Here is a 25,912-nt window from a genome sequence, read left to right on the forward strand (position 1 = left end):
TTAACCACTTCACGATACTCAGGGATATTCAGCGTCTGCTTTTTCAAAATTTTACACATCTACCAATCAGTGCCCTTCTTTGCGAGGCATTGAAAAACCTCCCTGGTCTTTGTGGTTGAATCTGTGCTTCAAATTCACTACTCGACTAAGGGACCTTACAGATACAGTGCATTCGGAAAGTATTCAGACCCCTTGACTTTTTCCACATTTTGTTACGTTACAGCCTTATTCTAAAATTAATTAAATTGTTTGCAAATTTATAAATAAATAAAAACAACAGAAATATTACATTTAATTATTCAGACCCTTTACTCAGTACTTTGTTGAAGCACCTTTGGCAGCGATTACAGCCTCGAGTCTTCTTCGGTATGACACTACAAGCTTGGCACACCTGTATTTGGGGAGTTTCTCCCATTCTTCTCTGCAGATCCACTCAAGCTCTGTCAGGTTGGATGGGGAGCGTCGCTGCACAGCTATTTTCAGGTCTCTCCAGAGATGTTTGATTGGGTTTAAGTCCAGGCTCTGGCTGGGCCACTCAAGGACATTCAGAGACTTGTCCCGAAGACACTCCTGCGTTGTGTTGGCTGTGTGCTTAGGGTCGTTGTCCTGTTGGAAAGTGAACCTTCGCCCCAGTCAGAGGTCCTGAGCACTGGAGCAGGTTTTCATCTAGGATCTCTCTGTACTTTTCTCTGTTCATCTTTCCCTCGATCCTGACTAGTCTCCCAGTCCCTGCAGCTGAAAAACATCCCCACAGCATGATGCTGCCACCACCATGCTTCACTGTAGGGATGGTGCCAGGTTTCCTCCAGACGTAACACTTGGCATTCAGGCCAGATAATCTTGTTTCTCATGGTCTGAGAGTCCTTTAGGTGCCTTTTGGCAAACACCAAGCAGGCTGTCGTGCCTTTTACTGAGGAGTGGCTTCCGTCTGGCCACTCTACTATAAAGGCCAGATTGGTGGAGTGCTGCAGAGATGGAAGGGCCTTGGTCACCTCCCTAACCAAGGCCCATCTCCCACGATTGTTCAGTTTGGCCGGGCGGCCAGCTTTAGGAAGAGTCTTGGTGGTTCCAGACTTCTTCCATTTAAGAATGATGGAGGCCACTGTGTTCTTGGGGACCTTCAATGCTGCAGACATTTTTTGGTACCCTTCCCCAGATCTGTGCCTCGACACAATCCTGTCTCGGAGCTCTACGGATAATTCCTTCGACCTCAGCATGATTTTTGCTCTGACATGCACTGTCAACTGTGGGACCTTATATAGACAGGTGTGTGCCTTTCCAAATCATGTCCAATCAATTGAATTTACCACAGGTGGACTCCAATCAAGTTTTAGAAACTTCTCAAGGATGATCAATGGAAACAGGAAGCACCTGAGCTCATTTTCGAGTCACATAGCAAAGGGTCTGAATACTTATGTAAGTAAGGTTTTTCAGTTTTTACTTTTTTAGAAATGTGAAAACATTTCTAAAAACCTGTTTTTGCTTTGTCATTATGGGGTATTGTGTGTACAGTTGTGGTAAAAAGTTTTGAGAATGACACATATTAATTTTCACATAGTCAGTTTTTATGATGGCAATTTGCATATACTGCAGAATGTTATGAAGAGTGATCAGATGAATTGCAATTAATTGCAACGGATCTGTAGTGACACCTCTAGCACCGCAATGCAATGCCTTAGACCGCTGCGCCACTCGGGAGGCCCAGCTTGACATTTTTTATGAATTTCTAAATTTGTCGACAAACCAAATTCAACTTTGACATTATGGGGTATTGTGTGTAGATCAATGACAAGAAATCTCAATTTTTAATTCAGGTTGTAACACAACAAAATGTTGAAAAAAAGTAAAGGGGTGTGAACACTTTCTGAAGGCACTGTAGCTACTGTATTTGACCATTTCTGTTAAGGAATTGATTGTAAAAGTGTTTATTTGTCTGTCCAGATCAACATGACACTGCGAGCGTCGCTACAGAAGCTGAAACAGAACATCACCCAGCTCAGAGAGAGTTTGCTCCGAGCCTCGTCCTCCCGGCGCATGTATCCTTCCTCCTGGTCATGTGACTGATGATACGCAGTACAGTGAACCAAACCGGTTTGGTTTCACATTCATGACACTGCAGTGTTGTTGTATGGAAAGGTCCTGTAGAGGGCAGTGTTTTGTAAGAAATTGCATCTAACCTTCACTCTCTGCAATGAGAATCTGTGAATTGCATTGTCTGTTACTTTAAAGATTAATGACAGTAGTATGATAGGCCAAGTCCTTGTTAAAAATATATTGTATTTTTTACCATAATTTTACCATAATCTCGACCTTAACACAACCGCCCCTCCAGAATGCAGTCGGAAGCCGATCGGAGACAGAACCTTGTGGACGACCTGGTCACCAAGGGACAAGCAGCTAAATGCCACGTTCAAGGGTGACGTTACACAGCCAGAGCCCTCGAGGTATTTCTCCCTCTTACAGCTCATTAAGTATAAGTCATTCACACACACACACACACACACACACACACACGGCTCATTAAGTCTCCTTTTAGCATACGCCACTCATTGTAAGTGAATGTAAATGCTCCAGAACCTCAACATCAGTCATAGGCAATTGGTGATGCACCAAAGCCCATCCTGCCAGCGGAGAACTATATTTTTCTATCTGCTAGTACTGCCAATTAATCTGAGTCTTGACTTTGCCTCAGCCCAGAGGGGTCTAACGGATCCACGGTTTCCTTTGAGGATAAGTCACTGGTCACTAACTTTGTGTGCAAAGAAAGTCTTCGGACTTCCGTACAACCTTTTGTTTGACCCCATCCGACGCCATTGGAAGTCTGGTCTGCCATATTGGGGGCCGGCGCAGGGCAGTTGACTTCTGAATCACTCAGTTTCTCATTCATCAAGAGGCTTTACTTGCCTTGCACTGGTGATCACACGCTTGGCACTTCCCGAAACTGGTACGCTGGGGCTCAGTGAAAAATATTAAAGGGGTCGGATGAAAAAAGTGCAACCCGAGCTTTTCGAGTTTACAGTTTATCACTCTCCGCTGAGCTCATATCCTCATCCTGTCATCCTCATCCGCCAGTGGACCAATCAAAGCACTGGACGCCACCGGCTATATCCTGTATTCTCATATTATTCCTAATTGTAGTGACAGCTCTGCACAGGAGCTTAGGAAAACACTTAGGAAAACGGTAATTACTTAGCATCGGGCTTGACCTGCCCCATCCCAGGTGACATGAATTTGGACAGTCGGGAGGTGAAATGAATGACGCTCACTCAGTGGTAATGGCACGGACTTCCGCTTTCAGGTTTTGAGTATGTATTGTATGTGAAATTAAATGAGAGTCAAACCCCATTCATTTGACAGGATCGTGTTCTTTTAATAACACACAGGCTACAGGGATAATACAGAGGTTTTCAATTTACCACAGCAAAGCACTGCAGTGTGTGCCTACTGCCTGAACCAAGGCAGCTTACCTTCAAAGAATAGTGGAATGGCCATATGGGGTAAAAGTGTGCTAAAACTCACGATCAGTCATCGATTGATCAAATTAGCAGACTTTAGAAACGTTAAACTCTTTTCTTATTAGTCTGATCTGAGACTGCTCCGTTTATACGTGTTTCGATTAATCCACTTTGGGGCTAAAAGCGGGGAGGGAAGGGAATGCTTGCTTTCATCTTTTTATAGATCCCACACCCAATTACGAACATTGGTGGCCCATAACTAAATCAAATGACAACTAATGAATTACACGGTTGATCTTACTCATGTGATCTTACCGTTTCAAGTTTGCCCGGGAAACTATATACTGATGTACAGTGTGTAGTGTACTTTGTTGCTGACGTGGGGTGGGTGGATGATTTGGGAGGGGTGGGTAGTGGGTAGGTAGGCCTGGCACTCAGTGTGTGGTCTTTGAGGTGGGTGGGTATTAGCCTCGCTTGGATAACCTAAGCTGTTCCATTTTTTTGAGGAGTGAGGTTTGTTGGGGATAAGGGGGCTTATTTTATTTGTGAAACACTACATTAGAGAGAGATTAGCCTCTAATCAAGCAAAGAAGGGACATGGCGCCTCCATTTTGAAGGCTCACTGCACCCCTGACCCCCTTGGAACCCCCTCTCCCCTCTACCACCCCTTTTCCCTCTACCACCCCTTTTCCCTTTCCCAATAACCTCTCCTTTATATTTGATCACTCCTGCAAAAAGTCGGAATGAGTTAAATCGGCCCTGTCCGAGTTAGAGCCTTAGAGGCCTGTCTGTCTGTCGGTTCCTCGGTGGCGGGGGTGTGTGATGCGGGCTGCCCAGAGATGCCTGATTAAGTTGGCGGGCCCCAGTGGGCGGTTAATTGGATAAGCTTTAATCTTCACACGGCGGGAGGAAGTGGAGATCCGCCACGCGGTAGGATAGTTACCAAACATGTCAGAAAGATTAGCTTAGCGCTGGCTGCCGGCCTCCTTGTCTCGCCCCGGCCGCCGCTGCAAAGTAAGCTGGGCCAAGGAATAGAGAGAGGGAGATGGGGTGCTTCAAACTTCACACTCGCCCTCGGAAAGCGGAAGGAAGGAGGTGGCGTCATGGCGCCATGCTTGAAACACATCACAACAAACTTTGAGCGCAAATTTAGGACAACCTGTCCTGTCCTATACCAGCGGAAGGAGAGGAACTTCATAAAGTCAACAAGTATACCTAATTGAGGTTTCTGATCACACAATTCCTTTACCTGCTGACATTGTGGATTGTTATCCTCGCAGTGGTTAAGAGCATGGAATCACATCTACAATAACATGTTTTTCATTCTTTTCAACATGGTGTACCACAAGGATTTGATGAGCCATATGATATTGTAGTAAATGGGCTTTGTTAAGGGAAGTGGAGGAGAATCCTTGAGATTTAAGTGGCTACTTCAGACAGCCAATGGCTATCATCCTAATTCCACTGTCAGCCAATGGCTGTCTCCCCAAGGTCCCCTGACAGCCAATGCCAGTCCTCCAGTCAGCACTGTCTGAGGTGAATTGCTGGTCCTGGGTCTGACCAGTAGGTGACACTGTCTTGACGGACAGGGTTGATCTATCTGTACTAAGAGAGACCTCAACACCTCACCACAACACAACCTCGGGGTCTGAGGCAGCCTTTAGACAGCTTTTTCCCATTACCAGAAAAATAGCTCGAAACCACACAACAGTGTGAAGCACTACACAACACAATAAGAGCACTCTGGTCTGCCTGCTGTTTGTGTGTGTGTGTGTGTGTCTGTGTGTGTCCGTTTGTGTCAGTCAGAGTGAAACCCGGCTGGAACCTTGAGGGCCTGTGGCTGTGTATGATTAGCATGCAGTGTTTACATGTCGAACAAGCCGGTCCTAGTTTTTTTTAAAGCAACAAAACATATCTGCTTCCTTGTTCAGAAAGTAAAAACCAAACAAGAAAAGAAATAAGCGTTGTCTCATCTGAAGGTCTGAAGGGAAGGAAATGTTATTTGTAGTTACAAAAGTCGACATCAGATGAGTAACAGGAGTGTTACAGATGTAATTGCTTGCTACAGAGGTTGTACCGTGGGTTGACAATGTGTGTCGGTTGTTCTGACGTGTGTCCCGGCCCGGTGATTGACAGGTACAGGGAGTGCGTTCGCTACACCCTTGGCGTGCTGATCATGTTGTTGTGACGTTCCCCAGGTCGACCCTGATGACGGGGGCGGGGGGAGAAGGAGGGGCCGCGGCCAACCCCTGGCTGGTCAATGAGCCAGAGGAGACCAGGGGCCTGGGCTTCTCCCAGATCAAACAGCAGCAGCAGCGCATCATCGAAGGTAAGGTTACACAACGTTCAGATAACAATGTATGGTATAGAGCAGATATGATTGTCTGTCAGGTAGACTAGAGGGTGTTGTCAGCTCTATTCATTTTATATCTATCTGCAAAGGTCAGAACGTTTCACATCACTGATTCTGAATAGACCCCTGATCAGATCTAGGATCAGCTTGTACCTTCAGAGTCCTAACTTTACCCATTAGAGGAGGGGGATGGAAAACTGACCTGTGATCAGTGCCTCTAGTAGAAAACACAGAGGTGGCAGTCCTCCTCGAGGCTACACCTTGATAACTATATCCACACTGTCACAGGATGAGGTGAACACAGTAACTCACATTCAGCAGATACGTTTTCCCTGCATCTCCCAGTTCCTAAATGTTCCCACATGCACTGTAACTGCAACATCCAGGCTGATCCTAGTACAGTTCACCTGACTCCACATGACTCTCCTCTGTTATGTCTCCATTACGGTTCTGGTTGCGATCTGGCTATTGTCAGTATTGTATGGGGATACAGTGAAACCGCATCAAGGTTTTAAGCCCCCATTGGGATTTCCGGTTGGAAGTTTAGGGCCTATAGTGAGCGACCAAATCTGTGGTCGCCTGGATTCCTGTGGTGGTGTCTGTGTCAAATACAGAGACAAGGGGCCTTCTCCTCACCAATTCCCTGAACCCCATGGAGCACATACTAAAACCTGGACAAACTCAGTGTAACACTACTCCACTGTAAAATTGTGATAGAGAATAATAGTTTCCCACAAGTTATGTATCCGTCTCTTTCATAAAGTTACTTTTCAGCTGCCCCGCTCTTCTTTTTCACCCGGTACAGTTAGACCAGTTAGAATAACAGAAGTCAGGCTGAGGTGTTTGTGTGTTTGTGCGTACATGCATGTCTTTGTCGTGTGTGTGTTTTAACCTCTACGGGATCGGTGTCCTGTATACGGGACGGTTGAGCTAACATGCACTAATGTGATTAGCATGACTGTTGTAAGAGTAACAGCAAACTTTCCAGGACATAGACATGTCTTATATGGGCAGAAAGCTTAAATTCTTGTTAATCTAACTGCACTGTCCAATTTACAGTAGCTATTACAGTGAAAAAATACCATGCTATTGTTTGAGGAGAGTGCACAACAACAAAAAACGCATCACGGCAACTGGTTTGATACATTCACCTCTGAAGGTAAATAATGTACTTACATTCAGTAATCTTGCTCTGATTTGTCATCCTATGGGTCCCAGAGATAAAATGTAGCATAGTTTTGTTTGATAAAAATCCATTTTTATATTCAAATGTAGGAACTGGGTTCTACAGTTTGAACCCCTGCAGTCTCTGGCTTCACACCCAACCCGCCCGGCCATCTAGATGTGTGAAAGTTAGTGTATAAGCTAATGATCCATCATGTATGACATTCCTGGGAGTGTGTAAACTGACATTTTGTATTACCATATCATTTTTGTATGTTCTCTATAGTTGCGTACTTGAAAATGTATCAATTGACCAATTCGGCACATTTGGGCAGACTTGATACAAAATAGTTCAGTATTGCAACGCTTCACTGGATCAATCTGAAACGTTGCGTACACACTGCTGCCATCTAGTAGCCAAAATCTAGATTGCGCCTAAACTGCAATATTATATTGTGGCCTTTCTCTTGCATTTCAAAGATGATGGAACAAAAAAACTAAAAACTCAGGTTTTTTGTTTGTATTATCTTTTAACATATCTAATGTGCTTTATTCTCCTACATTAATTTCACATTTAAAATTTCCTTTAAAATGGTATCAAGAATATGCATATCCTTGCTTCAGGTCCTGAGCTACAGGCAGTTAGATTTGGGTATGTCATTTTAGGCGAAAATTGAAAAAAAAGGGTCCTATCCTTAAGAGGTTAAGTGCTGAGTGAATCAGAGCTGAACCCCAATAGCATAGCTTGTCATTCCTACTCACCAAATGGTTGCCATGTGAAATCACAGTGCACTAAGTATTAAAATGTATTCACTCACTAAATGCTAAATGACTAAAATGTAAAAAAAAAACTAAATTGCTCCCTCTCTACCAATGGTTCATTAACAGTATTTGCATGTGGGTTGAATGGGGTTTTCCTAATTGTGGGTTGTTTATTGATTAACTGTATAATGCAGGAATCATCAACTAGATTCAGCTACGGGCCTATTTTGTTTTCTTGAGGGGATGGTCAGGGGGACGGAACACAATTACAAATAATTTGTAGACTGCAAATGACTGCAAGAAGCCCAAACAGATATAATATTTGACTAAAACATAATATTTCCAAACCTTGCTTACATTTGTATACGATCACATATATCTCTCTATAATGTGTGGGAATCCTTTGGAACAGATTACCAAAATGAAATCACTTGGAGCTGATTTGCTGGTGTTTTTACAGTCTTATGTCCAACAACAAAAATAAATAAATAGATATACAGTGCCTTTAGAAAGTATTCACACCCCTTTACTTTTTCCACATTTTGTTGTGTTACAAGGTGGGATTAAAATGGATTTAATTGTACTTTTTTTGTCAACGATCGACACAAAATACTCTGTCAAAGTGGAAAAAGATTCTAACATTTTGTAAAATAAATAGAAAAGTATTCATCAATACATGTTAGAATCACATTTGGCAGCAATTACAGCTGTGAGTATTTCTGGGTAAGTCTAAGAGCTTTGCACACCTGGATTGTACAATTTTTAAATTCATCAAGCTATGTCAAGTTGGTTGTTGATCATTGCTAGACAGCCATTTTCAAGTCTTGCCATATATTTTCAAGCCGATTTAGGTCAAAACTGTAACTAGGCCACTCAGGAACATTCAATGTCGTCTTGGTAAGCAACTCCAGTGTATATTTGGTCTTGTGTTTTCTGTTATTGTCCTGCTGAAAAGTGAATTTGTCTCCCTGTGTCTGTTGGAAAGCAGACTCAACCAGCGGTTTTTCTAGGATTTTGTCTGTGCTTAGCTCTATTCCGTTTCTTTTTATCCTAAGAAACTCCCTAGTCCTTGCCGATGACAAGCATACCCATAACATGATGCAGCCACCACCATGCTTGAAAATATGAATAGGGGACTCAGTGATGTGTTGTTTGATTTGCCCCAAACATCATTCTTTGTATTCAGGACATAAAGTTAATTTCTTATATATTTTTTTTGCAGTTTTACTTTAGTGCCAGGATGCATGTTTTGGAATATTTGTATTCTGTACAGGCTTCTTTCTTTTCACTCTATCATTTAGATTAGTATTATTGAGTAACTACAATGTTGTTAATCCATCCTCAGTTTTCTCCTATCACAGCCATGAAACTCTGGAACTGGTTTAAAGTCACCATTGGCCTCATGGTGAAATTCCTGAGCGGTTTCCTTCCTCTCTGGCAACTGAGTTAGGAATCCATGCAACTTATTATGTGACTTGTTAAGCACATTTTTACCCCTGAATGTATTTAGGCTTGCCATAACAAAGGTGTTGAATACTTATTGACTCAAGTATTTTCAGCTTTTCATTTTTTATTAATTTTTAAAAAGAAATACAAATATTATTTCACTTTGACATTATGGGGTATTGTGTGTAGGTCAGTGCCCAAAAATCTCTATTTAATCCATTTTAAATTTGGGCTGTAACACAACAAAATGTGGAACAAGTCAAGGGGTATGAATACTTTCTCAAGGCACTGTAGCTATATACTTTTGAGGAAACAAATGTGTAGTTTAGCAGGTTGTCATCATAGTATCAACGCTTACCTTTGCAGCATATATATATTTTTTGCTCAGAAAACTTGGAGGGCCAAAGAAAATCACCCGTGGGCCAAATTCATCCCAAGGGCCACCAGTTTGGGAACCCTGGTATAATGTATAGGTCTCTCTCTTATGGAGCCTCTCTCTCTCCTTATTTCTGTCTCTCTCTCTATCATGCTGAACAGGGCTGAGTTAACCACTTTCTCTCTCTCCCTCTCTCTGAACAGTTCAGGATGCTGGGTTGGACGCGTTAGCCGCTGTCATCACCCGACAGAAGCTGATGGGTCAGGATATAGGCAACGAGCTGGACGAGCAGAATGGTAAGGAGGAGTGTATGTGTGTGTGGTACATCTACTATTGCTTCTGCGACCTACTCTGCATCAATCAGATAAGTCCACCCTACATTTCTCCCCTACAGTAAGACGCAAGCTCTTTAACATATTGTGTGTGTGTGTGTGTGTGTGTGTGTGTGTGTCCTAAGAAGAGGAGGGTGTATATAGTTCATACATAGTTCTACCAGCCACACACTAGACCAGCCGCCACACCCTACTCCAAGTCACCGTGTGAAATCAATCAGACATGCTATTACTCCAGTCATGGAACAGGGGTCATTCATGTAATACCGTTTACATGCTGCTCCAAACCACCTTGGTCAGGGTCACAGAATAAATAAAGTGTTCATCCCAAATGGCACCCTATTCCCTGGTCAAAAATAGTGCACTATATAGGGAATAGGGTGCCATTTGGGACGCAGGCGATGTATCTCTATGGTTAAAGTGACCTCATGGTGAGCTCTCAGAAAACGTCTAGCCGTCCTTAGAAAAGAGCTCTGCTGGTGGTGGATATGTGACTGTGTCAGGCTGTATAGTCTGGTTAGGAGGAATGTGAGCTCCTGACGCACTGTTTTAATGCGTTTGCGGAGAGAGTCAAGTGCTGTCCTGGAATCAGATATGCTTTGAGGTAATGGCTGTGTTGCTGTAAATAGCTCTGTCATAGGAGGCAGACGGCGGGCAGAAGGCAGGTCTGAGCATATCGCTCCGGTTTGTCTACAGATGGAGGCACTTGAGAAAAGGTTGTAGGATGCACGATAATCATCATCTGTCTCGCAGAACCATTAGATAGTGGTCCTCTCAGCTCAGCTGGTAGAGCACGGCGCTTGTAACGCCAGGGTAGTGGGTTCGATCCCCGGGACCACCCATACACAAAAAAAAGTATGCACGCATGACTGTAAGTCGCTTTGGATAAAAGCGTCTGCTAAATGGCTATTATATTATATTATATTATTATATATCTCATTGTTTCCTCAACTGTACACTCTACATCTCAACTCTACATTTCTTAGTTGTATCCACAAGAGACTCCAGTGTTGCCTGATTATTTGTTTTAAAGGTCCAATGCAGCCGTTTTTATCTCAATATCAAATCATTTCTGGGTAACATTTAAGTACCTTGCTGGGATTGTTTTCAATAAAAACAATAAAAAAGAAACAAAAATAGCTTCTTAGCAAATAACCATTTCTTAAGAAACAATTTTGCTAGGACTGTCTGGGAGTGGTCTGAGTGGGGAGGGGAAAACGGGAAAACTAGCTGTTATTGGCAGAGAGGTTTGGGACTCTGTTTCTTATGGGTCTATTAACTAATTTACCATCTGGTGATGTCACCAGGCAGTCCAAACAGGCAGAAATTTCAGGCTGCCTTTTCAAACAACTCTTACACTAAAAGAATTTCACAGTATTATTCCAACCTCCTAGTGTGGAAATATATTTAAAACACAGGAAAATCTTGTTTTTGACTGCACTGGGACATTAAAAAAAAAACACTTCTTGTCACTTTTGGCCTTTGTCTCCTTTCAAAGCGATGTTTTCTGAGAACAGAATATGTTAGGGCCCTCTTGACATGTGGAGGACACCCAAAGCCTATAGGAGGTAGAAGAAGATCGAGAGGGACTTCTTACAGGCTTGATGTCACTGTTTAGTGACTGTAGAGCGTATATAGAGGGAGTGTGCTTAGTGGTCTGATAGAGGAATGTTACACTGAGTTCATTAGTTCCTGCTTGCTGTTCTTGGCATGTCCCGGGCACACCACAATGCCACAACCCTGGGGGCCAGACAATTAGTGGGCCGTTGGACTAAATGGTGCTTTTCTTTCTCCCGCCATGAGCACAATGTGATGACATGATTGATGTTCTCTCCCTAAAGAGCCCAGACCCCTTCCTCTGGGGCATTGGAAATGTAGGCTATATCCCAATAATGTTAAATAACTTCTTAGTTATCTTGTTTTAGCCATAGCCCCAAAATCACACCATATTGTTTATATTCTTCAGCCGTTTTGATGGACACCTATGAATATTCAATGCATATTTCAATTTATTTATAGTGTGTTTATTTTAGACGGCCAGTTCCAAGTTAGGTCAGATGACTATGTATGGTCCTTTTCTGAGGCTGTACTCAAACAGGGATGTTTAATCGAATGACCTTGGAGATGGAAACAAACGAGTTTCCCTGCTGCTGCTGGGAACAAACAGTAGATGTTTGGCCTGTCATCCTCCCCGAGTCAGAGAGAGGGTAGCTACGGCTTGATTGGTTCAGCCTGCTCTCCTCTTACCTTATTGAGCTAGAGAGGGATCATTGGTTCCCCTTTAATCCGAGTCCGAACCAACGGTTTTTCTCCTCTCTTTTTGCATTTATTTTTGAAGTGCATGGCGTCAGTGTTTCCAATAACAAGAGACCTCGGAGCGGCAAAACGGCCGGCGTGACGGCTGTAACTGTAACTGAGCGTCCGGGCCCGATGCCCCCGCAGTAAGTGAGCGGAGCGGGCGAATTAAAACTTCAGCCCTGATACAAAGTGGCTTTGATATTTTAGCGAGGCAGTCCACATTCCCATAAGTGCACTTTGTCCACAGATTTTGATAACGGCTCTCTCTTTCACTCTTTCCCACTTTCCATATTTCGATCACTACCGAATGCATCTCCAAATGCAGCGTAGTCCCCTGTGTGTGTTCAAACTTCTAACCAGGTCCGCCTGTTGAAATTGAAACCTAACCCAGCAAATAAGAGTGTTAGGAGGCTCGCTTGGTCAAGCGGACCGGCCCACCTGTATGCCTGAACCCAGGGGGGTTTACATAGAGGTGATAAAGAGAGGGATGAGGTGGAGGGGGGGATCCAATAGTGGATCAGTCCAACATCTTGCAGTCTCCACCGGATTCCCATCTGAATTTACAGTGGGGCTCAGAGTTCACGAGGCCCACTGACTTCAGGCTATTCACACAGTCACATACACACAGGCCCTTAGGGCTCTGGAGCCTTCTAGCTTCCCTCGCTTTCTCTCTTCCTCCCCTCTTTACCTCTGCCTCCACTTCTCCTACCTTCTCTGTCTTTTCTCTCCTTAACCTCTCTTTCCTCTTTCTCGCTCACTCTCTCTCTCGCTCTAATTTCCCTCTCTTTCTTTCTCTCTCTCTCCTTTACCTCTCTTTTCCCTCTCCTTTACCTCTCTTTTCCCTCGTTCTCTCTGCCTCCTCTCTACCACCTCTGCCTCGTCCACCTCTACCTCCTCTCTCTTTCTCCTCTGCCTCCTCCCATCTTCCCTCTCTCTGTTCTCCTACCCTCTCCCTCCTCTCTCCACCTACCTCCTCTCTCTACCTCCTCTCTCTTTCCTTCTTCTCTCTCTCCCCTCTCTGTGAGTTATGGCCGAGATGTCATGGTCCCAGAAGAGGTGTGGGACAGGTGGAAAAAGAGGATATATCACACAGCGTGGTGAGCAGGGGAGACCAGGGAAGGACTTCAAACAGCCAGGCATGTTGATTGCTGTTGGCCTGGGAGTTCCCATGCTTGATTTAGGGGCTGAACAGTCCACATAGTGCCCCACAGGCCTTGCGGGTGCTGGGGGAGAGGAATCCCTGGCTGCAGGCTGGAGAAACTGGTGGTCTGGTGGGTGCCTTGGATCCACACCAAACCAAGCCATGCCACCCTGAAGACATCATACCACCCAGGTTCTGATGGGCATACTGTCTTTGATGGTACAATTAAGAATGTGCTGGTGTTTTAAAAAGGTGTTTAAGCTATAGGGCTATATACACAAATGCATGATGGAATGCGGGCCTGCAAGGCACACACTCACGGACACACACTCACTGCACACACACACACACGGCAACACACACACACACACACACACACACACACACACACAACCTCATCTACCTTACATAACAGTCAACGCTTGATATGCCCTTATATGAGACACAGAGGTTCGATTTAATGTTTTCTGCATACTTCGTGAGAATAAGTGTTTGGAATGTTTTTCTTGCAGAGTTGTACTTAAATTACTCGTATTATTGCTTCGTACAGCTTTGTGGGTGCTGCATTTCTTACTTGTATTAAATGACAAAATCGACAACGTAAAAAGTAACAGGATAGCAAAATGCTTTTGGAGAGGCAGGGAAAATTGATTTAATTTAAAAAGCCTAGACTCCGAAAATCCAAGTGTTCCCTTTTTCCGTATTTTTAGGGGTTCTGTTTTTCTTCTGATCTCAGTCCTGTTAGTGTTTCCCTATAAATAGATTAAGCTCTGTGCTCGGAGCTAGCCTCTGACCTGAGTGCAGTGGAGGTTGCAGTCGGCTCCTTTTTGGGAAAGAGCTTGAAGCTAAGGTCATCTGTGAAGGTGACCTGTTATGAGTGTAAGAAATGAACCCAAGGCCCTCGGTTTCTCTTCCAGCACTGTCTTAAAAAACACAATGAATCTACAATGAATGGTGAGGAAGAGTTGAGCTAAAGTAGCAGCAATTTTAATCATCCCCAAGCTTTGCAGGTGTGAATTGTGAAGACAAGAAAGCCTTTTTCCCATATGGACAGTAGTTTGGTTCAATACCTATAAAAAGAAAAAGGCAATCAAAGTTTTTGGGTGTGAAGGTTATTTATGATGTGTATCATCACCAGGTGTATTCATATTTGCAACATAATGTGGCCGAAATCAACCATATTTTTATTTCCAAATTCAATGTGGCAGAAAATGTCCCTGTGCGTCTAACTAAAGTTTCTATATCAACAAAAGGAAGGTTTTTTGCTGCTAGAATCAACATTGTTTGACATTATTGGTGTTGATATTTCTCTTCATTCGGGTCTGGAACAATGACATCAGCCCGTGTCACAGTGGTCTGTGATTATGAGTGACGGGCAGTCTTGTAAAAGTGGGTCTTTTCGAGGGGCTGAGGAGGGTTCCAGCTTTAGAGACTAGTTTTCCATAATACATCCTCACTTTGGTTGGAATAACCAGGGAAAGGACAGTGTGTGGTTAGGCGTACATGCACACACACACACACACACACACACACACACACACACACACACACACGCACGCCCTTTCATTCCAGGGTTTGTCTATCTTCCCTATTACAAGCCTCATTAAAAATCCAACATGGTTGACCTGGGCTGATCAAATGGATGGATGAGTTCATTTATTTTCCACACACTGTTTGATGTTATTTAATCAACAAAGTTTCCCGCTAAGCCGAACCCCTCCAAATTCGCCACACACAAACCTTTCAGAGGAAGTAGTCACTGCAGTTTGTTCCGTTTTCTTTCATTTCTCCTTCCTCCACCGCTTCTCCAATTGAATAAATAGACTGTGGTCATGTGACGCCGCCGCCGAGTGTGCTGCTCGCCGCTTGCACATCAAATATCCCAGCAGTGACCTCTGTGTGTACTCCCGCCTGGCTTTTCTTCTGTTTGGCTAATAACACTCTGAGTGGATTTCACCATCGCTAGGCAACACGGTGTCCATATCATTCTGTTAGAGGACAATATTTCTGTGCAGAAGTGAGCTCATTCGGAACAGAGAGAGAGAAACAAAACTTCATTTAGATTAAGATCTGCTGGTGAAAGATTACGGAAAGATCCAAAAGGAAGAACGCTTTGAACAGATAAGAATACATCTGACCTAAACATCCAGGATTGTTATGTCTGACACTTGCTAAAAGATTGTTAGACGTGTAGCCATTTCTGTATGAGTAAGTGATGACATGAGCCATATCAGGTCATAATAGGGGTCTATTATCAGTGTCTAGGACTTTCTTTGGGATAGCCTGGTCCCAGATCTGTTTGTGCGGTATAGCCAACGCTTATGGTTGTTTGGCATGACAATGACCATACAGTATATAGGACCTGGCAAGATGGCACAAACAGATCTGCGACCAGGCTATCTCTAGGCCTCAATAGTTAGCGACAACTACCACCCTCTCTCTTTGTAAAGCAGTCTTTATACTGGGAAGAAAAGGAGATATGTTTCTATGACATAGCCATTAGTCTGTTATTTCCCACTAATAATTACGTCATTGATTCACTGCTGCATCATCAGAGTCGTGGCCGGGGAACTTTAATGAGTTCCAAATAAATAGTGGAACCCGGGAAGGCGGGAACATTCTGGAACGTTTGTTAGAACTGCTGGAGGACCAGTGACCTCACCAGCGGGGTGGTCAACCCTGGCTGTGGAGAACAGAGCTCTTGGTCACACTCTTCAGAGAAACAGTCCGCGAACAAATAAACTTACACTAATGGCGGTGCTCGGCGTCGAGGCTGAGCCCTGTTGCCGGGGCGAAGTCGACGATTGATTTATCGCCCGTCCTCTTTGCTCCAGCTGCGAGCCAAGGGTAGGGTGGTAGGGTAACTCCTTAGTAGGGCGTGGAGATGGAGAAGGAGGGGTGGGGGTGGTGTTCGTGTCACGAAAATGGGTGTCGTCATACATGAAGACACGCCCAACTCTTGTCTGGTGTCACTGAGCTTTGAGTAGCAGTTACAGAGAGTGGAAATGACCAACTGACTTGGTGGCTGGAGTTTAACACGACTCTGCCCCACAGAGTTGGAAATAGTGAGGATTCTTCATGTACTAGATATAAGAAAATACCTCTTGTATACCTTCAATCCTAACACCTTAAAACAAGTCTGTTGGTGGTTCACGGACAGTTCTAAGGTTCAGGCTTAGTGTTATGGTGCTTTGGACGACTGAACGTGTCAAGTGCTACTGCTGGCTGCAGTGTTGCACCCTCTCTCATTGAAGAATAGCCTAATTTGACTTGATATTTTCCACAAATCTCTTTCTTCACTGAAGGTGTTCTGTGGAAGGCCTCCTTCCTGTAACAGTCTCAGAGCATGTACATATTTAGTCACTTCCTCTGAGTCGGGTGTTTATAGGTCAGAGTAGGGACGCTGATCAAAGGTCAGTTTGACATTTTCTTCCCTTATGATTAAGGTTAGGATTTGGGGAGGGTAAGCTGATCCTAGATCAGTACCTAGCCTCAGCTTTTATAACCGGGTTCATGCCCACTTGGTGACTGTGACTCTCTAAACTTCTGACTCAGATGGAAAATATTTTCTGAAAGGCCTGGGAACTTGCCAGAGGTTTGTGGACAGAACTCTGGGTGAGAAGGTGGTGAGCTGCACAGGTCTTTCCATGTGCAGTCATTTTAATAGCCTTTTTGGAAAAGGACATTTGAAATGACGTATTCTAAATATCTCACAGCAGTTAAGCTTCTCTCCTGCTTCTTTCTCACAGATATCATCTGACGAATGTGATCAAGTTGTAATTGAGCAAGAACTGGGAACAACCAATCCAGCGGGAGAAGCTGGTTGAAATTACGTCATTATCTAGGATAATGTCTACATTATCTGGGAATGTCTACTGTGCAGACTAGCGCTGCTGTAGGAGTGTGAATTCACTGCCCACCCCATTCATAATGACACTGCTCTGTGATCGAGTGACAAAAAATAGGCGGGAAAATGCTAGACGGGCCTCCTGTTTTACAAATCCTGACCTGGACACGATCAATCATGTGCCATCTCCTCCTTGTCCCATCCGATGGTGGTTGCATCCGTCTCTGTCTGGGGCACAGTGTCACTACGGCAGAGTGGAAGGGGACAAAGTAACAATGAGGCGGGGAAGGGGATTCAGGCAAAGGCAAGCGACCGCGACCGCATGGTGATGAATGATCCTCCGTTTGCGACCGCTAGCGAATTAGCATGTGGGAACTCAAAGGGTCTCTGGAGAAGGTAGCTTCATCAATCAAATGTCTACTTAAGTTTTCCCTGTGAGATTGATTCACTATTTTCACTTCCCAATGGCTTCGTCTTTGAGGTTCCATTTGCTTGTCTTGCACTGTCTTACCAATGGCTCGTGAGGCATTTGGTCAGTTTCTCCTATTTTCTTTTCAGAGGGGGTTTGTGACAAAGATGTGGTGGTCCGGATAACAAAGACACAGTCCAGCTGGAGGAGAGAGGAGAGAGCTTGGCGGCAAACTGCAATTCATGTGTTAAAGAGTTTACAAGTCAGGATTGATTAAGTCATATCCTTTTCATGGAAGTCCAAGCTTTGGAACTCTGGAACTTTTTCAGGTTGTGTAGTTGTACCTTAGCTTGATCCCAGATCTGTTTGTGCCGTCTTGCCAGCTCCTAATGTCATTGGCGTGACCGCACATGACAGCACAGACAGATCTGGGACCAGGCTAGTGTAGTACTACCTCAACCAACAAGTGATTTAAAGAGATATTATCGACTCCCCTGCCAATGGTGGTTTGTGAAGAAAGGCCACATACCTAAACGAGTGTCTAATGTTTCCTTCTGTGGCTGAACTGGAGAAGTGCCAATAGGCTGATTCTCCAGTCACACATTCAACAGCATTATATAGCGACACTGACACTGGAGAAAAAGTGGTCATACCTGGCATCGGTCGGGGCTTTCCCATGTGTTATACACGTTGGAATTGTTTGTGTTTTGGGTGACACAGTATTGCCATTCCTCTCATCTCAGGCACTTCCCATGATTCATATGAAGTTTGGGATCTGAAACAGCAGACCAAGAATACACAGACTATCTCTGTGTAGATCTGTATTGTGGTCGAGGCTAAACAACTTGTTTTCCCTGTGCATATGGCAGTCTACTGTTAACCATTTAAATACTGTCGCAGCTCAGCAACCTCGATAAAAGCTTTTGTTTTTGTCTTTAAGAGCGAGAAAGAGGAGGGAGCAAGAGAGAGAGAGAGTTCTCAGATTTATTGTATTTTTATTTTATATTTTTATAGATGCCATAAAGCATGTGGGAGGTATTCCCGCCATCGGTCCAGGCTGCAGTCTTGCTCGGTGGATCTTGGCTTTGATTAGCTGCTATACATCTGGAACGAATGTGGCGCTCCGCTCGTGACAGTCGTTAGCCACACACACACACACGCACATACACGAACACACACACATTAGCAGCAGAAATGAGACCCACGTTAAAAGGCAACTGGCAGGAATTCCCAGACGGCAGCAAAGAGGAGTGATCTATGGGGTGTGCAAACTATGTGACAGAGAGGGCGAAGCACGACCCGGAGAGGGAGATTTTACACCTCCTCACACTCACATTCTTTGTCATGTTAGGACAACTGTACGGAAAGTAAATATAATTCTTTAGGAAAAGTCTAATTTCTTTTCCAAACCAGTCTTTTTTCTCTCTCTTTTTTGCACCAACAATGTCAGTGCAGTGTAAACGTACATTGCAGAGACAGGCAGGTTCCGGCACATTCACAAATATGAGTGATAGTGGCATATGTGTATAAAAAAGTATATTAAACAGTCATTTGCAGCGGAATATGAACGAGATGACAGATTAAAAGCGAGCTGTTTTCAAAACACACTGAGGAATGGGAATGCATTACAATGCGGTTAACCCTAATTTAACTTTAATGATCATTTACCCTTTTAACACAATTTGCTAGATTTTAATGTGGCCTTGTTTAGCTCGCTTCACCACCAAAGAGTGAACAGCTTTGAGAGAAGAGGCAGGATAAAAAAGCACTTGTTCATGTACAGTACCAGTCAAAAGTTTGGACACACCTACTCATTCAAGGGTTTTTCTTTATTTTTACTATTTTCTACGTTGTAGAATAATAGTGAAGACATCAAAACTATGAAATAACACATATGGAATCATATAGTAACCAAAAAACTGTATACCATTTGCCTTGATGACAGCATTGCACACTATTGGCATTCTCTCAACCAGCTTCATGAGGTAGTCACCTGGAATGCATTTCAATTAACAGGTGTGCCTTGTTAAAAGTTAATTTGTGGAATTTTTTTCCTCCTTAATGGGTTTGAGCCGATCAGTTGTGTTGTGACAAGGTAGGGGTGGTATACAGAAGATAGCCCTATTTGGTAAAAGCCCAAGTCCATATTATGGCAAGAACAGCTCAAATAAGCAAAGAGAAACGACAGTCCATCATTACTTAAGACATGAAGGTCAGTCCAATGAGGAACATTTCAAGAACTTTGAAAGTTTCTTCAAGTGCAGTCGCAAAAACCATCAAGCGCTATGATGAAACTGGCTCTCATGAGGACCGCCACAGGAAAGGAAGTCCCAGAGTTACCCCTGCTGCAGAGGATGAGTTAATTAGAGTTACCAGCCTCAGAAATTGCAGTCCAAATAAATGCTTCAAAGAGTTCAGGTAACAGACGCATCTCAACATCAACTGTTCAGAGGAGACTGCGTGAATCAGGCCTTCATGTTTTTTTTGGGTTTTTTTCACCTTTATTTAACCAGGTAAGCCAGTTGAGAACAAGTTCTCATTTACAACTGCGACCTGGCCAAGATAAAGCAAAGCAGTGCGATTAAAAACAACAACACAGAGTTACATGTGGGGTAAAAAAAAGTATTTAGTCAGCCACCAATTGTGCAAGTTCTCCCACTTAAAAAGATGAGAGAGGCCTGTAATTTTCATCATAGGTAAACGTCAACTATGACAGACAAAAATAGAAAAAAAATCCAGAAAATCACATTGTAGGATTTTTAATGAATTTATTGGCATATGATGGTGGAAAATAAGTATTTGGTCAATAACAAAAGTTTCTCAATACTTTGTTATATACCCTTTGTTGGCAATGACACAGGTCAAACGTTTTCTGTAAGTCTTCACAAGGTTTTCACACACTGTTGCTGGTATTTTGGCCCATTCCTCCATGCAGATCTCCTCTAGAGCAGTGATGTTTTGGGGCTGTCGCTGGGCAACACAGACTTTCAACTCCCTCCAAATATTTTCTATGGGGTTGAGATCTGGAGACTGGCTAGGCCACTCCAGGACCTTGAAATGCTTCTTACGAAGCCACTCATTCGTTGCCCGGGCGGTGTGTTTGGGATCATTGTCATGCTGAAAGACCCAGCCACGTTTCATCTTCAATGCCCTTGCTGATGGAAGGAGAGTTTCACTCAAAATCTCACGATACATGGCCCCATTCATTCTTTCCTTTACACGGATCAGTCGTCCTGGTCCCTTTGCAGAAAAACAGCCCCAAAGCATGATGTTTCCAACCCCATGCTTCACAGTAGGTATGGTGTTCTTTGGATGCAACTCAGCATTCTTTGTCCTCCAAACATGACGAGTTGAGTTTTTACCAAAAAGTTATATTTTGGTTTCATCTGACCATATGACATTCTCCCAATCCTCTTCTGGATCATCCAAATGCACTTCAGACGGGCCTGGACATGTACTGGCTTAAGCAGGGGGACACGTCTCGCACTGCAGGATTTGAGTCCCTGGCGGCGTAGTGTGTTACTGATGGTTGGCTTTGTTACTTTGGTCCCAGCTCTCAGCAGGTCATTCACTAGGTCCCCCCGTGTGGTTCTGGGATTTTTGCTCACTGTTCTTGTGATCATTTTGACCCCACGGGGTGAGATCTTGCATGGAGCCCCAGATCGAGGGGAGATTATCAGTGGTCTTGTATGTCTTCCATTTCCTAATAATTGCTCCCACAGTTGATTTCTTCAAACCAAGCTGCTTACCTGTTGCAGATTCAGTCTTCCCAGCCTGGTGCAGGTCTACAATTTTGTTTTTGGTGTCCTTTGACAGCTCTTTGGTCTTGGCCATTGTGAAGTTTGGAGTGTGACTGTTTGAGGTTGTGGACAGGTGTCTTTTATACTGATAACAAGTTCAAACAGGTGCCATTAATACAGGTAACGAGTGGAGGACAGAGGAGCCTCTTAAAGAAGAAGTTACAGGTCTGTGAGAGCCAGAAATCTTGCTTGTTTGTAGGTGACCAAATACTTATTTTCCACCATAATTTGCAAATAAATTCATTAAAAATCCTACAATGGGATTTTCTGGATTTTTTTTCTCAATTTGTCTGTCATAGTTGACGTGTACCTATGATGAAAATTACAGGCCTCTCTCATCTTTTTTAAGTGGGAGAACTTGCACAATTGGTGGCTGACTAAATACTTTTTTGCCCCACTGTACATATGGGGTAAACAAAACAAAAAGTCAAAAATACAACAGAAATTATATATAAGGTGTGTGCGAATGTAGTAAATTATGGAGGTAAGGCAATAAATAGGCCATAGTGCAAAATTGTTACAATTTCGTATTAACACTGGAATGATAGATGTGCAAATAGAGATACTGGGGTGCAAATTAGCAAAATAAATAACAATATGGGGATGAGGTTGTTGAGTGGGCTAATTTCAGAATGGCTGTGTGCAGTGATCGGTAAGCTGCTCTGACAACTGGTGCTTAAGTTAGTGAGGGAGATAAGAGTCTCCAGCTTCAGAGATTTTTGCAGTTCGTTCCAGTCAATGGCAGCAGAGAACTGGAAGGAATGGCGGCCACTACGGGTGGGTGTTGCTATGGTGACCAGTGAGCTAAGATAAGGAGGGGATTTGCCTAGTAGTGATTTATAGACCTGGAGCCAGTGGGTTTGGCGACGAATATGTAGTGAGGACCAGCCAACAAGAGCGTACAGGTCACAATGGTGAGTAGTATATGGGGCTTTGGTGACAAAACGGATTGCACTGTGATAGACTACATCCAATTTTCTGAGTAGAGTGTTGGAGGCTATTTTGTAAATGACATCGCCAAAGTCAAGGATCGGTAGGATAGTCAGTTTTACGAGGGCATGTTTGGCAGCATGAGTGAAGGAGGCTTTGTTGCGAAATAGGAAGCAGATTCTAGATCTAACTTTTGATTAGAGATGCTTAATGTGAGTCTGGAAGGAGAGTTTACAGTCTAACCAGACACCTAGGTATTTGTAGTTGTCCACATACTCTAGGTCAGACCCGCCGAGAGTAGTGATTCTAGTCGGGTGGACGGGTGCAAGCAGCGTTCGGTTGAAGAGCATGCATTTAGTTTTACTAGTGTTTAAGAGCAGTTGGAGGCTACAGAAAGAGTGTTGTATGGCGTTGAAGCTCGTTTGGAGGTTCGTTAACACAGTGTCCAATGAAGGCCAGATGTATACAAAATGGTGTCGTCCGCATAGAGGTGGATCCGAGCGTCACCAGCAGCAAGAGCGACATCATTGATATACACAGAGAATAGAGTTAGCATGAGAATTGAACCCTGTGGCACCCCCATAGAGACTGCCAGGGGTCCAGACAACAGGCCCTCCGATTTGACACATTGAACTCTATCTGAGAGGTAGTTGGTGAACCAGGCGAGGCAGTCATTTGAGAATTGCTGCAAAGAAACCACTACTAAAGGACACCAATAAGAAGAAGAGAATTGCTTGGGCCGAGAAACACAAGCAATGGACATTAGACCGGTGGAAATCTGTCCTTTTGGTCTGATGAGTCCAAATTGGAGATTTTTGGTTCCAACCGCCGTCTCTTTGTGATACGCAGAGTAGGTGAACGGATGATCTCCGCATGTGTGGTTCCGACCATGAAGCATGGAGGAGGAGGTGTGATGGTGTGGGGGTGCTTTGCTGCTGACACTGTCAGTGATCTATTTAGAATTCAAGGTAAACTTAACCAGCATGTCTACCACAGCATTCTGCAGCGATACGCCATCCCGTCTGGTTTGTGCTTAGTGGGACTATAATTTGTTTTTCAACAGGTCAAGGACCCAACACACCTCTAGGCTGTGTAAAGGCTATTTGACCAAGAAGGAGATTGATGGAGTGCTTCATCAGATGACCTGGCCTCCACAATCACCCGACCTCAACCCAATTGAGGTGGTTTGGGTTGGACCGCAGAGTGAAGGAAAAGCAGCCAACAAGTGCTCAGCATATGTGGGAACTCCTTCAAGACTGTTGGAAAAGCCAGGTGAAGCTGGTTGAGAGAATGCCAAGAGTGTGCAAAGCTGTCATCAAGGCAAAGGGTGGCTACTTTGACGAACCTAAAATATAAAATATATTTTGATTTGTTTAACACTTTTTTGGTTACTACATGATTCGAAATGTGTTATTTCATAGTTTTGATGTCTTCACTACATTTACATTTACATTTTAGTCATTTAGCAGACGCTCTTATCCAGAGCGACTTACAGTTAGTGAATACATTTTTTTTTTTTATACTGGCCCCCCGTGGGAATCGAACCCACAACCCTGGCGTTGCAAACGCCATGCTCTATCAACTGAGCTACATCCCTGCCGGCCATTCCCTCCCCTACCCTGGACAACGCTGGGCCAATTGTGCGCCGCCCATGAGTCTCCCGGTCGCGGCCGGCTGCGACAGAGCCTGGATTCGAACCAGGATCTCTAGTGGCACAGTTAGCACTGCGATGCAGTGCCTTAGACCACTGCGCCACTCATTATTCTACAATGTAGAACATAGTAAAAATAAAGAAAAACCCTTGAATGAGTAGGTGTGTCCAAACTTTTGACTGGTACTGTATATCTTGATCTTCCTTTTTTCCCCTTTTTGTTGATAATTCGTTCTGGTTGGCTAAGGGATTTCCAGTGCTATAGAGCCCTATGGATCGAATTACCCTGAGTCTGCTTTTAAAGGGAGAGGCAAAGCCTTTCTATGGCTATTTGTGCTTGGAATAGCTGAAAGAAACCTCAACTCAAGACAATTCAACCCTACATATCACCCATTAAGCACATCATTTGCAATAACACATCCACACAATCCTCGAATAAACAATTAAAAGTGCCAACTTTTCTCCTGACACTTTTGTCAGCAATTAAAAAGCCTGATGGCTGACAACGGTCCTCACTGTGGGGATGTTATTGGTGTTAAAGGGATGAGGGATACGTGTGTTTGATGATCGTCTTTGAATGATTTAAAGGGGATGTGAGGATTAGCTGGCTGCCTCTCCCTGTCTCATACTCCAGTATGAAGAGTTACTCAGCGAGTTATTCATCAACCAGTAGCGGCCGACCACCTGTCCCGACTTTGGCGTAGGTGAAAGTGGAGACTGAGGAAGAAGCTCTCTGGTCCAACATGTTGGTCTGACGCACGCACACACGCAGGCGGGCGCCCTCAACACACACACACACACACACTTTTTCTCTCTGATGGAGACAACCCACCACCCCACAGCAGCAGCCCAGGGCAGGGCATCAGAGACCGAGGTGTCGCCCGGATCCTGATCATCTGCACCTCGTCTGTTTCTCAGCTGGGCCCAGCGGGGCCCCAGATCACCTCCAGATGTCCCCTAGCTCAGAGCCCTGTCCTGGGCCCAGAGAGTCAGTGGGAGAGGCTCCTCAGTCCTCCTCTCTCAACAACCACATCCAGATTGCCTGGCAATGACACACTCATTCGCAAACTATCAATTGTGTATTTTATCCCTTGGAAAAACACAAACTAATAAGCAGTAAAAACTCCATGTAAGGGAAGTCAACTATGATTTCACCCCCCTCTTAACAAGTTGGTTGTTTTTAGAATGAGAAAATGCTTGGAAACAAACTTATGGTTCAAGTCGTTCTCATTACCGTGTCTTTGAGTAATCTGCCTCTTTAAAGTGTCTTAGATGACATTAAATGGTCTTAGCTGGCATAATGGTTTTAAAATGGCTGCTGTTAGATTACGCAACACACTCCAGTATTGTGAATTTGTCTTGTTACTTTCCAAACATCAATCAGATGGTTGAGTCCTGTTGCCTATTGTTCTTGCACTGAGATAAAACATCATGTTTTGTCACTTCTCCTTCACTTAAAGCTTGCATTTTGCCATAGTGTGGGTTCGACTGAATTTCAGCATCGATCAACCTCCCTGTGTTTGACACAGAACTTCTCTTAAGGTGCCTTGAAAGCAACAACCTCACTAGCCCTCCTCAGAAGCTAAGGGGTTAACTCTATGATTACCATACCTTCGTTCACATGCTCGTGTCACTGCTATTACTTTTTAAGGAGCATTACCTCACCACAGTGGTATGTGTACGATTTAACGCCAAACTGGCCTTAACGTCTTAATATCGCTCTGTAATATCCCCCAGGAGGGCTTCATCGCAGATTGCCGCATGGGGAAATGAAAGTGCATTTGCCATGTGGTGAGGTTGCAATTTCATCTGGCACTTTCCCTTTGGCGGAGGGCAAAGGATTCCCTGCAATTTAATGTTACTTTGGCCCTGGCTCCGCTCTCGCTTGGCTCCGCCGGGCCTCGTTGGCTAACGTGAGTGACAGCGGGAACAAATCTCCCACTCTGTT

The 25,912-nt window shown here is 44.1% G+C and overlaps 1 protein-coding gene across 1 annotated transcript in view; it reads left to right on the plus strand.

The window, feature by feature from the left end:
* Window positions 1-25,912, plus strand: part of stx8 (syntaxin 8) — a 49,243-nt gene that overhangs the window by 1,971 nt on the left and 21,360 nt on the right. The window contains 5 exon segments of the mRNA XM_045209260.1: window positions 1,942-2,036; window positions 2,333-2,384; window positions 2,386-2,444; window positions 5,654-5,784; window positions 9,760-9,852. Of these exon segments, the coding sequence (XP_045065195.1) occupies window positions 1,942-2,036; window positions 2,333-2,384; window positions 2,386-2,444; window positions 5,654-5,784; window positions 9,760-9,852 (430 nt within the window).

The sequence above is a fragment of the Coregonus clupeaformis genome, chromosome 29, assembly GCF_020615455.1.
Source record: "Coregonus clupeaformis isolate EN_2021a chromosome 29, ASM2061545v1, whole genome shotgun sequence".
NCBI classification, from domain to species: Eukaryota; Metazoa; Chordata; class Actinopteri; order Salmoniformes; family Salmonidae; genus Coregonus; species Coregonus clupeaformis.